The following is a 12,020-nucleotide window of genomic DNA, read 5'->3' as shown; positions in this document are numbered from 1 at the left end:
CTCTCTCTTTCTTTCTCTCTCTTCTCTCATGTCATCAACTCCTTCTATTTTTATATATATTTTTTGAATTATTTTTTATGAAATTTTATTCATGAAAAACACTTATTTTTTTTGTTAATGCTTTTAATAAAGAATAATTTCAATTTATTTTTATAGAATTAGTGATCACTGTTTCTAAAAATAATAACATTGTTTATAAAATAGTGTCACCATTTCTAGAAATAGTGTCACTATTTTTAAAAGTAGCGTCACTATTTCTAAAAAGTTAATATTTTTAAGAAACAATTTTTTTTTTTAAATATTGTTAAGTGTATTAAAAAAAATTATAACTATTTTATTGAATTTTGGCATGTGATAAATAATTCATATTATTATGTCTCAAAACATATTACTAATCTTTAAATTTTATACATGACACAAAATTAAAAAATGAAAGGGAAAGGAGGAAGGAATGACATGAGAGAGAGAGAGAGAGATAATAGTGATGGATGAAAAAGGAGAGAATGATGGTGATGTGTGAAAAATGAGAAAAAGATGGTGGTTATTGGTGAAGAGAGAGAGGGAGAACAGTGAGAGAGAGGTGGGGACGTGCGGTTTTTTTCTTATTATAATTTTCATTAGAATTCAATCCTTATTACTAAATCAAGTTATTAGGTTGTTTTTTTTTGTTAAGAAAAAGTTGGAGAAACCCTTTTTTTATTAAAGCTCCTTAATTTTTATTAGAGCTTTAAAAGTCATTTTATAATAGGTCAAATGTATTATTACCCCTTAAATATTTCATTAAAACATGAGTGAGAAAATAAAATTGAGGAGTGGGGACTACAACTTTCTATATAAATATATTCTTTGCTAAAATATATAATATGCATAAATCAGATCATCTTGCATTGTAATGTTGTGACATTAAATCATGGACTTAAAAATTCTCTTTACTAGACCCTCCCAACCATCTAACTTAATATTTATGTTTTTTTTTTACAAAAATCATGTATTTTTTAGATTAAATGTTAGATTAGCTACAGACAGGATTTGAATCCACGGGGTTATGTAAGGACTCAACACATTTCCACCACTGTGGTAAAAGACCACTTGCCATACATATAACGTTTTAATTTAGAAGTAACGGTAGAAAGCAAATTAATAAACTAAATACAAGATTGATTATACATAAGCAAATGTATTAAAGGAGAAATACAATCTGACATAAAATTAGTTAATACAAGTGGGTGTACCCTTGCGTTGTTGCGGGGTTTAAAACATTGTTGAAGGTCTAGAGAGTTTTGAAATATATGTGCCAAAGAGTAGTGTGTATATACATATATTACATCCTAATGACTTGAAAATGCTCTTCCTGAATGGCCTCCAAGATCATCTTCACGCAACATTCTCTCCCAGGTGCCAATCTACTCGGCTTCAAAACGCAAAGACTTAAGTTAATCACAAAATTAAGGTGCTTTTAGAGACATAAACTCAAGAACACAAAAAAATTGAAACCTTTCAAAAGCACCTATATCAAAATTAAATTCAACCCCTTTTATTACAACTATGAACAATAACAGTTACATAAGATGTTATATTGTTATATGAGCACATTGTCTATAATTACATTGACTTGAAGAGAATTTGCACAAACAAACATAAATTGTAAGATCGTACACAGCTACTACAAGTACGAGTACCACTAATATACATTTGCTACAAAGACGGCTAATACAACAATACCTATACAGAAAAACACACAAAGTGATCATTAACAAGCGATATCATAAGCGAGACCACATCAAAATCAAGTGAGACGTGGTTGTGATGAGTGAAGTTAAAAATACGTTTGAGTAAAATCCATGAATAATAAGTTGAATGTGATATGGTAGTTGGAATCTAAAACATTTTCAAATTACTGTAACTGAGGGCCTTACCACGGTGCAAAAATAGCACACCTGTAAATGTAATTGGGTTGAAAGAGATGGTGAAGGTTTTATTGTAGCTTGGAATTTTTGCTAGTCACCTAAAACACAATCAAATCAACAGTTTAGGAGACCAATTGTGATTAAACAAGTGCTTAAAAGAACTGATATTTTAAGGGCTCGAAGATGTGTGTAGAACTCATGGAATATAGCCGACAAAAATATATTTCAAAGCGTCAATTCGGCGGCCCCGGGGGGGCGGGTGGCGGGCATTGAGGAAGAGAGGGGTCCATATCTAACTTTAATAAGAATCAATTTTGGTCTTAAATTATTGCACCAGGATCCGGTAACCACAATGATGTCCGGTTCTTTGTCATCACCTAATGTCACAACAAATAGGAACACTAGAAAATTGCTAGACATGAATAATTGACAACTAGGAATAGTAATTGCACAACAAATAGGAACACTAGAAAATTGCTAGACATGAATAATTGACAACTAGGAATAGTAATTGCAAGCCAAAAATAATCTTAAAATTATGGAACTACCGCGTAGATTGTTTTTTTTTCCTTTCCTAAATAAGACAAATGCCCTAATTAAATTGGCAAGGCGCACATTTAATACACGTGCAATTCAATTTCCTTGAAGATGATACTACGACGTCATCAAGCTCTCTTGCCACTAAAAGGTCAAGGAATAGGGTTAAGTACCAAATCTTATACTCAATACTCTCCTAATTGAAGATCAACTCAAACAGTGAAGGAATTTCAATCACATCTAACCAAGGATACTTGCTAGATAATCTCAAGTTATTATCTCATGATTTATATTTTTGGGATTATTATTTCCTCATCCATCGTACGGAAGATTCACCTTGGCCAATCGGATGTTGCCATGTGTAGCAAAACCCTACACCCATGTCGGCCTTAGCTCTTTAAATACCTCATCTCCACCAGTTTCTGGTAAGCTTATGCTACGCAATTAAGCCTAAGCTCTCTTTTTAGAGAAACTGACTTAGGCATCGGAGATTGATTGGCCAAACTCCACCCCACCTCGGCAAAGGTGTTATTTAATTTTGTAGGTACAATTTTGTCAAGACTATAAACAATGGAAATTTGCTACCACAATAATCAAGTCGTGTTTAGATCAAACCCAAAGTAAAGCATGATTCAAAAAGTTTCTTTGCATATGCAATACTTGAAAGAAATACTCTTAATTGCTTGAATTACAAGTTGATTACTCGTACATTCCTCTACTCTCAAGTTCCGCTGCACTTAGCGTTATCGAAACCAAGTGAAAGCCTCCTCAATTTGTATAAGCATTTGAAAGAAGCTAAATCATAAGGATAGTAATCAAGCCATGTTTTGGATCGTTTCAATTTGGATTTCAAATATTGACCAATTATAATCCATCCTATTTTAACTCAGTAGAAAGCCCAAAAGCAAACCCCTTGTACACAACAAGAACCCACTCAAAATGTCGATAAGTTTTTCAATGGAACCATCACACTGCCACGTGGTATTCCTAGTCTATTATATCAATATACTTGTCTACCTTTATGCGACTAATAACACCACATAATGTCGTCACCATCATACTAAAATCCAACGTCACGAGTTTGGCCACTTCATCTAAAAGAATTGAGAACCACAAAACAAGAGTATGCCATAGCTTCCAAATCTGAGTGAGGTGACTGAACCAGAAACACAAAGGAGCCAACACATTCTAGCATGCCAGGGCATAAAGGTTACACTGCAAACACAAGCCCTCACAATATAACACGATATAATTATATATTTATTAAATTTTTACCGATTTATGTATCAATACAGAAAGAACGACAGGTAAAGATTACTGGAGCCTTACGCAAAGGCCAGGCTTACTACTACAACACGGCTTAACAAGCATCATACGACACCGTAAAGTTACAAGTTGCATCCCAGACAAAACAACCATATGTATCTTTACCATGCATAGCCATAATCGTACTTCATTATATGCAAACCCCACATTTAGAAGCAAAAGCCAGATTTTATGCCGCAGCATTAACTGCATGGTCACCAGTTTCCTTACGCACAAAAGCTTTAAGATACTCCTCCCTGAAAGAAAGGTCCCCTTTGTAAGAATACTCAAAAGACTATCCGACATTCTATCACATGCGTAAATGTAAGTAGGGATGTCCAAAATGTAGAGAAAGACAGAGCCATACCTTGCGGGAAGATGATCATGAGGACGATTATAGGGAGTCCAAACTGGATCGCCAATAAAGAGACGCATTGCCTGCATTAAACATATGTTTTTGAGAACATTAAAGTTATTAAATTAAACACTATCAGGTTAAATGCGCAACTTCTTAATCGACACAAACACAGATGTAAAAACAATTCAGGCCTAGCATATCGAAGGCACATGAAATCATAAGATTCACATCTACATTACAATTAATGCACTTTTTATGAACAAGTCCATCAAAAGCCGTATCAAGTGCTGATATCTGCTTTAGTGTCATGTGACGGTGCCTCAACTACTTTAAGTGTTTTTTTGTCACCAGTTCAGTGGGAAATCATGATGACAAAGTGCACACCGATGAATGGAGACGAAATTTTGTTTCATTACGTAGGAAAAAAACTTGAAGCAAATAATGGAATATCCCCATCCTGAACCTTCATCATCATCCCAGAAATAGAATGCTTTTAAGAAGTCACAATGTAGAAGTGTGTCTTCGTACAAGCACAATTAGTCTCCACTCGCTGGAAAAAAGAGAGGGAAAAAACAAAAAGTAGACATTGCAACATTTTGGCTCTATGAACCAATACCTTTATGTAGTAGTTTGTGTCCAATGTAAATCGGTGATAAATTCCAGCAGGCAAAACAATCATTCCTCCCTTTTTCACCCATACGCGAATCCAACGTTCATTTCGGTCCCTAACATCGAAATAACCTTCACAAAAATGTACACAATCACTAATCGGAAGAGGTGAGTAAAGAAGGGATAACGTACTAAGATAAAGCATAACTAATCCTACCACTTCCATCCACAGCGTATCAGATCTCCTCATCAGTGTGAAGATGTTCCTCAAAGAAATTTTTTATCTTCTGCTCATAATTAGGAAGCTTTTCAGGGCAAACCTCACAGAAGTCCTAGAAGAGGAAAACATTATTCGGTTAAATATACAGTACAACCGTGCAGAGAGAGTTATTGTGAATTTGCATATTCACAGTTACCATAATCTGGTTATTGGTATTCGAACTATAAATGGGAAGGGGGAAAAGGCTGAAAACATTCCAAAGTGTGCATTCATAAGGGGTCAACATTTTAATAGTCAATAAGAAACAATCATTTTCACAAGATATTGGGGATCAATGGAGGAAACGTGACATTCTTGTAAATCAGTGCCTTGACATAATGAACTAAAGAGTTTGGTTACATGACACAAAGAAGTTAAAAATATAGAAAAGAACAACAAAAGGTAGTGTGACAAACCATGTAGGAGTAACCGTGTTCTTCACGAATCTTCTTCAACTCCTCATCTGTTTCATAGTTATCAGCATCTAGACGCCAACTGAGCACTCCAAGCTCTGCAGATCAACATAATTGCTCCCAAGAAGTTAATAAGTAGAAAAATTATCATCATCCTTATTGCCCCAACCAAGTGGAATCAACCTACGTTTTACATTATAAACGGTATCTCCTGCGAAACCTAAGTTTTATAAATCTTTTCCAACTCTTCCTAGATTAGTCTCGGCATGCTTGGTATTTTATCCCTTACATTAACTAGTATCATTTGGTTAAAAACCCATCTAGCCGGTCTACTTTGTATAAATCAATACCACCTAAGACTAGTTCATCTTATTTCATCAATAAGAGATGTCACTCTCAAGGTTTCCCTAATACATTGATTTTTAAAAACTAAAACAAGCACAAGTTAAAACATATTTGTTTCCCAAAAAATGCTTACCGGCAAGTTGGTCCAAGGATACAAATTCCTTGGGCTCCTTGTGATGGAGGAGGCTCTGGTCTTCATCACTATCATCCATGTACCATGCTTGGATGACTTCCTCTCTAGAATCCTGCATATGTCAACATTATGAGAACGATATCCTGATCACAAACAAAGTAACATCTAACATAGCGTAGAAAACCCCAAGATTCAATACCATCGAGCTGGAAAAGTGTGTAATTCTTCAACAATCACACTTCCAACCCTTTTAATCACCATTTATAATCAAAACAAACCCATTGGCGCGGTCGCCGCCATAGCCTAGTACTTGTATCGAGCTGCCTTTCCAGTACTACAATTCAACAAAATTACTTTCAAGCAATATCTTAATTCTCACAACTTATCACGCAAAGCTAATTGGTAACAACTCAAAATTCAATACAATACTAGTGGAATCACCTTAATCACCCATTAAACCAATTAAAAACATAATTAACAGAAAATAATCAACAAATGATGCATTAAGCTTGAACCTTTGACCAAAAAACGTATAATTAAACCAAAATCCACAAAAACAACAGAAAATTATTCCGGAAAAGTATGGCTCCTTTTTTCCTGGGAAACAAGAAAGTTCGAGCGAGAGAGATAATTGGGATTTGGAGGTACCTTTTGAGTGGCAACCATGGCTGCCGCTGGTGTCGCTATGCGTTTTGGCTGTCGATACGATTCCTGAAAATCTGGAGTGGCTTTGAGACCACGCGTGCCTCAGCCCACTGCAACGGAAGCTCGGAGGATATATTGGAATGACGGAAATGCCCATCCGTTGTTTACGCACACAGCAATTTTGTGCTCTGTCCAGGTTCCTTGAATTTGCTAGGTCGCGGCGTTCTTTTGACTGACGCTTACGTCGTCGTTTTATCCGGAAAGACAGGATAAAACAACCTACACCATACTCGGAAGGAAAAAAAACCCTCTGCTACAAATATTCAACGCCTCATAAAAGTAGTTATAAAATAAACTAAACAGGAAGATGCTGTTATGATTAATTTTTTTGTGTATATTTAGAGCATGGTCGCATTTTTTGTATTTATTTAGAATATCATGACGTGATATTACTATTTTACATGTTATTATGTGAATGAACGACACATTAAATATAACTCTAAAATATGTAAAATATGTTATAATTTAAGTAGAATAGTAATGATTGCATAAATGTATTCCACATGCACCAAAAGTTTACTCGTCTCTCAATGGGAAATCGGTTTGCCATAAGAAAAATATTGAAGTCGGTGAAGCATCCTGTTTTCCAAGTGAAGAACCAAATCGTTCATAGATTTCGACTCCCACAATATTATTGCGGTCGGATCGATTGATGCAAATTCAAAGACTACGTTAGAAAAGAGGCCCAATACCTGTCACACTTTTTCTTTTTTCATCCTTTTTCTTCACGAAAGAAGCAAAAGAAAAACTAGAAGCAAAACCATTGGCTGGGGGGATCATAGACATCTAAAGGACTTTCAACAAAAGCATGATTCTTAAAGGGGCACGATTTCCGTACTTACGTTTTCACTTTCTGTATTTCTACCCTTAATTATGTTTTTAGATTCTCATTTGATTTATTCAATCTAATAACTATCGAAAAAGCATTAAGTGCAGAACATGAAAATCAGAGTGCAGAAATAACTCCCGAGTTATGAAATTCATAATAAGAGAGTACATACATTATCATATTTAGAATGAAACTTCCACCTCAAGTTTCAAGTACATATAAACATAATAAAAACGTTCAAACTACACATATCCATACTCTCTACTATATATTATCACAAGGACCCTTTAATGAGCTTTTAATGCCACTCCTACTTTCTTAGTGAAGCTCTCTACATACTCCTTCCTGGCCGGATGTTCTTCCTGTGGCCGATTATACGCAGTCCACACAGGCTCTCCCATAAACAGCCTCATCAACTGCAAAATACCCATAAATACGAATTAATCACATCAAAATCAAAACATTCACCAATCATGCATACCAACAAGTAAATTAATCGAGTCAAAATCCTCATTTTTTGGGTGTTCGTATTCAAATGGTGCTTTCAATCTGCCCCTTGTTATGCTTTCATTATGTTGTGGTCAAATATCCTAAACCTTAACAATACACTTGTGCCTGAACTCGTCGTTGTGAACACAAGCATCATATCGGCACCAAAAAAAACTTCAAATCAAATTAGTGTTATGTGAAATCTCATTTCTTTCTAACAACTAAAATTTTGTGTGCATCAAGACATGCCCTATGAACATGATACTAGGTATTGGACCCTTACCTTAACATAATTGGTGGTATCAAGGGTGAACCTGTGGTAAATCCCAGCGGGCAAAATGATAAGATCACCGGCCTTAATCCAAATTCGAATCCAACGGTCATCCTTCCCTCGGACATCAAAGTACCCGCTTCCCTCTAAACAGTAGCGAATCTCCTCATCAGCATGTATGTGCTCTGTGTAGAAGTTCTTCAACTTCTCCTCATAATTGTTCAATTTCTCTGGGCATATGTCAAGCAAATCCTACAAAATCCCCAAACCATATGAAAGATTATTTCTTTGATGATACCCTAATAGCATATTAGCATAAAAATCAACCCAACGTAGAAAATAACAACTATAATGTCACCAATCTCCACAAAAGTAAGCATAAACATTTCCAAAGTACACAAAAGCAAGCATGTATAGCACAATAGAAGCCCTAACCCTCAACTGTTAATTTTAGCGAGAAACACTTTAATAATTAAACGAAAGGAAAAATTCCTAACAAGTCAACGGTTAATGTCGGTTTCAATAATAGTCGGGTGCAATAACAGTTGCGGTCGGAGTTGAATGGTAGTTTAAGTGTTTTTTGACTATGAAATGAAGGTTTTTTGACTAAGAAATGGTGATGTAATAATAATAGTAATACCATGTAATTATATCCCCTGGTTTCCCTAATTTTGCGCAGTTCTTGATCGTTTTCATAATCCGTTGGGTTCAAGCGCCAGTGGAGCACACCCAGCTCTGCAACACCGGTACACCGACCAACCTTCTTTAGTTAGTCTAAGATCAATGATTAGATGCTAATTAATTCATAATTACTGATTAAGGAAGGGATTTAGTCTGACCTGCCAAATGGTCCAAAGGAATAAACTCTATGGGGTTGCGATGGTGAGGAAGCCTTGGGTCTGAATCGCTGTCGTCCATGAACCATGCCTGCAGCAGCTTCCATTAATCCATTTAACTTAATTTCAATTAAATTAATAATTTAACACCAACCTATTTCTTCTTCGTATCAAAAAACGACTTGGAAATCATCCTTGTACTATGAACTCACCTCCATCGCCGTGGCTGACTCGCTTCCCAGCTCGGTTTTTCTGATGAGCAAACTCAACACAAACACTGTTTATTATGGGGTGTAGGATTGTCGTTTAGCATGAATGGTTTTGCCACGTGTACGGTTCGATTTCCTTTTAAGTTATTTGTGGACATTATTCTTGGGAATTTTGTCACCATTTGATTATGGTGTATATCACTCGACTATCAAATATCAAAAACCAATGGTCCAGATTCGAAAGTTGTACAGCACAAATATTTTGTGCACACAAAGTTCAAGTATCGTTTTCAAATCACCAACACAAGGTTAAAGAAATTGCAAGGGATTTGATATTTTTATGATTTTGTATGTGTTAGTGTTGATCCTAAAAATTACCAAGCCTACATGGCGCGCAGACCGAGTAACTAATGAGTTAATTACGTCATTCGGTTATGTGTGGGGCGTGCTAACTCGACGGCCGAGCTTAGCTGGGGAGTAAAATATGTTGATATCGCGTTGAGCACGCTGCTGACTTCTTAATCTTGCGACTGTGGCTGAGGAAGGAACATGTCTCAGTCTTCGGGTTCTAGAGCCTGAAGACAAGGTTGCTAATTCTACGAAGTTCACAAATTGTCAGCCCCGGGTTTGGTCACGGTGATTATATTCGTGAGAGTATAAGCACTCTGAACTAGTACCAGACTATATGGACACAAATACTTGAAAGAGATGTATGTCTTGATGGTAAATGTGGTTCGGTCGTCGGAATGCCGAACTCTAATGTGTACTTGTGAATATCCAATCATAAAACAACTCGGCGTTAAACATGTCGAGCTTAGTAACCTGTAACACCGCCAAGAAGGCTAATGAAATGACCTCTACCAACAAGGACTCAAAAATCCTTGTCGATTGAGAATTGGATAAATAACCAGTTCTCGAAGCAGTGATGTTTATCCAAACTGAAGATACTCATTGATCGGCTGATTTTACGGCTCCAGTGCTGTTTATCCAAACTGAAGATGTCGCCAGTTGCCTTCAAAATGTTATTTATCCAAACTAAAGATATATTGGCGAGAAGAAAGGGGAAGAGGATAAAATCTCAAAGGTTGTTGAGAAGCTTTGCACAGGGCAATTTGTGTGTTGAATTGGAAGGACCTTGAATGATGCACTTCCTTCTTTATTTATAGTAGCGAACCCCATTCATGGCCGTACTAGAAATATACTTGGATTAGGACTCCTCAACCCAATCTGATTAGGTTTCGGCCAATCCTAGCTCCAATAGGGCTTTGAACCAAGCTTCATAACGAACCAGATTCATCCCTTAATTCTAAAACATCTCCAACTTTAAGACTCTTTGTTGCACTAGGGTTCTACTACCTTACCCTTATCTAAACCAATCCTCCTCGCAATAGGATTTGGTCGACCTTGACTGGACAGTCCATGACAATTCTAGATGAATGTTACTGGGCCAAGAACACCTCTGAGCTCGACCGAAAATAATACTTTGGGCCCAAACATTGCCCCCTCACTTCTGAGGTCTTCGGTTTACAATCTTTGGTCGAGCCTCGACCTTGAAAAAGTGATTCTCTATCGAATAATAAACCCTTAGCTTATTCCCTCTAGAAATCCAAAGAATATTGCAAGCCTCGAAACACTCCAAACGTCCAGACGCATTTATTAAGCATGGTCTTTCACCCATCAATTTTTCTAACAACGCTGCACCACTTGACACGTGGCAACTCCCATGTTCTCGCACTTCTGTATTTTTCTGCACAACTTGACATATGGCAGCTGCTCGTCGCGATTGTCCATCTTCAATCATGCGTGCCCCCACATTTGAGGCGTGCAGATGCCGAAACGTCTCTTCGTCATAAATTTCAAGGTTACACATAATCGTGCAACCTAAATTCCCGTGCTTTTCGGCCTCTTCATCTAGATTTCAAAGGATTTTTCATGATTATGAAATTCTTTCGGTCAAATTTACCATTTCCACTTTAAACCCAAACATTTGATCTTCTTCCTTAACTGCCTATAAATATCCAGCCCAACTTCATACGATCTTTTATGCTTTCAAATTTTCAGAACTTCTTGCCATTTCCAAAACTTCTTGCCATTTTCTCTTAACCTAGAAAAGAAACCAAACTTTGAAACCCAGAAAACCTTCAAGTCTTCATCAATGGCTGCCCACCTTCATCACCAAGCTTGCCGAGGAATGCGAAGTGCCGAGACTTCATTAATTGGAACGCTATTAAAACCCTCCGATCCGAGGGTGATTCGAGTGCCTCCCACCAAACTCTGGACCACTTTTCAAAGATGACGTCCCAGAATCCATCACTATGATGATGAAAGCCTACTACCTTAAACCTTTATTTCAAGGGTATGATTGGTCGAAACGGGAATCGGCCAAACCCCAAGGAGCCTGGCTCTCAACCCCCGCGACCTGGGTTGCTTAGGTCACTCGAATGGAACCACACTTCGAAGATGAGTGGAAGGCTCTTTGCATCTTTGATGCCACCAAACTTTCGACCCATGAAATCATCATGGACTAAGAGCTCTTGATGGCCGCCCTGAGCTTTCGATGCTCGGCCACTAATATAATGGTCTTGCCTCTCGACCCTATTGGCCCGACTGTGCTGGATATCATGGCCATACTTGACCCTTCTTCTTCTGGTCTTCCGATCGATACCGTTCTTTCTCGGTATCATTTTGACTCAGATCTAAAGGCGATTTTCGACGAGCGTGCCGTTGAAGCTTTGATGAAAGACAGTCAGGAGCAGTTGAAAGAAGGTGTGCACAAGCTACACAAAAATTTATTCAACTATAGCACCCTGATCAC

At 37.1% G+C, this 12,020-nt stretch overlaps 1 protein-coding gene and 1 pseudogene across 4 annotated transcripts; both read right to left on the bottom strand.

Annotated features, from left to right (window-relative positions):
* Nucleotides 1-3,675: 3,675 nt before the first annotated feature.
* Nucleotides 3,676-6,798, bottom strand: LOC137732014 (acireductone dioxygenase 2-like; annotated as a pseudogene). Its single transcript, XR_015957488.1, has 7 exons — nt 6,515-6,798; nt 5,867-5,978; nt 5,392-5,486; nt 4,934-5,048; nt 4,724-4,848; nt 4,117-4,187; nt 3,676-4,006 (listed from the first exon to the last, which is right to left on the bottom strand). The product of XR_015957488.1 is annotated as an acireductone dioxygenase 2-like (transcript).
* A 725-nt stretch (nt 6,799-7,523) lies between these two features.
* Nucleotides 7,524-9,343, bottom strand: ARD4 (RmlC-like cupins superfamily protein). 3 transcript variants are annotated; one of them, XM_068470748.2, is made up of 5 exons: nt 9,209-9,343; nt 9,000-9,087; nt 8,801-8,895; nt 8,173-8,412; nt 7,524-7,816 (listed from the first exon to the last, which is right to left on the bottom strand). In XM_068470748.2, exons 1-5 carry the CDS (start codon nt 9,212-9,214, stop codon nt 7,688-7,690), a joined length of 558 nt encoding a protein of 185 aa, XP_068326849.2. In that variant the 5' UTR covers nt 9,215-9,343; the 3' UTR covers nt 7,524-7,687. The 3 variants fall into 3 exon arrangements, with proteins under 3 accessions (XP_068326849.2, XP_088543250.1, XP_088543249.1); XM_088687124.1 differs by having other exon boundaries at nt 9,151-9,245; XM_088687123.1 differs by having other exon boundaries at nt 9,000-9,096; nt 9,209-9,245.
* Between the last annotated feature and the right edge of the window lie 2,677 nt (nt 9,344-12,020).

This window comes from Pyrus communis, chromosome 16 (assembly GCF_041283825.1).
Source record: "Pyrus communis isolate YQ-2024b chromosome 16, ASM4128382v1, whole genome shotgun sequence".
In the NCBI taxonomy this organism is placed as follows: domain Eukaryota; kingdom Viridiplantae; phylum Streptophyta; class Magnoliopsida; order Rosales; family Rosaceae; genus Pyrus; species Pyrus communis.
This window is presented reverse-complemented; position numbering and strand designations above follow the sequence as displayed.

Excerpts from the sequence above, each read along its gene's own strand:
- ARD4 (XM_088687123.1), bottom strand. Across the intron at positions 8,413-8,800 it reads CCAGGGGATATAATTACATG|GATTTGCTTGACATATGCCC; the intron begins GTATTACTATTA and ends GGGATTTTGTAG. Across the intron at positions 7,817-8,172 it reads ATACCACCAATTATGTTAAG|TTGATGAGGCTGTTTATGGG; the intron begins GTAAGGGTCCAA and ends GGTATTTTGCAG.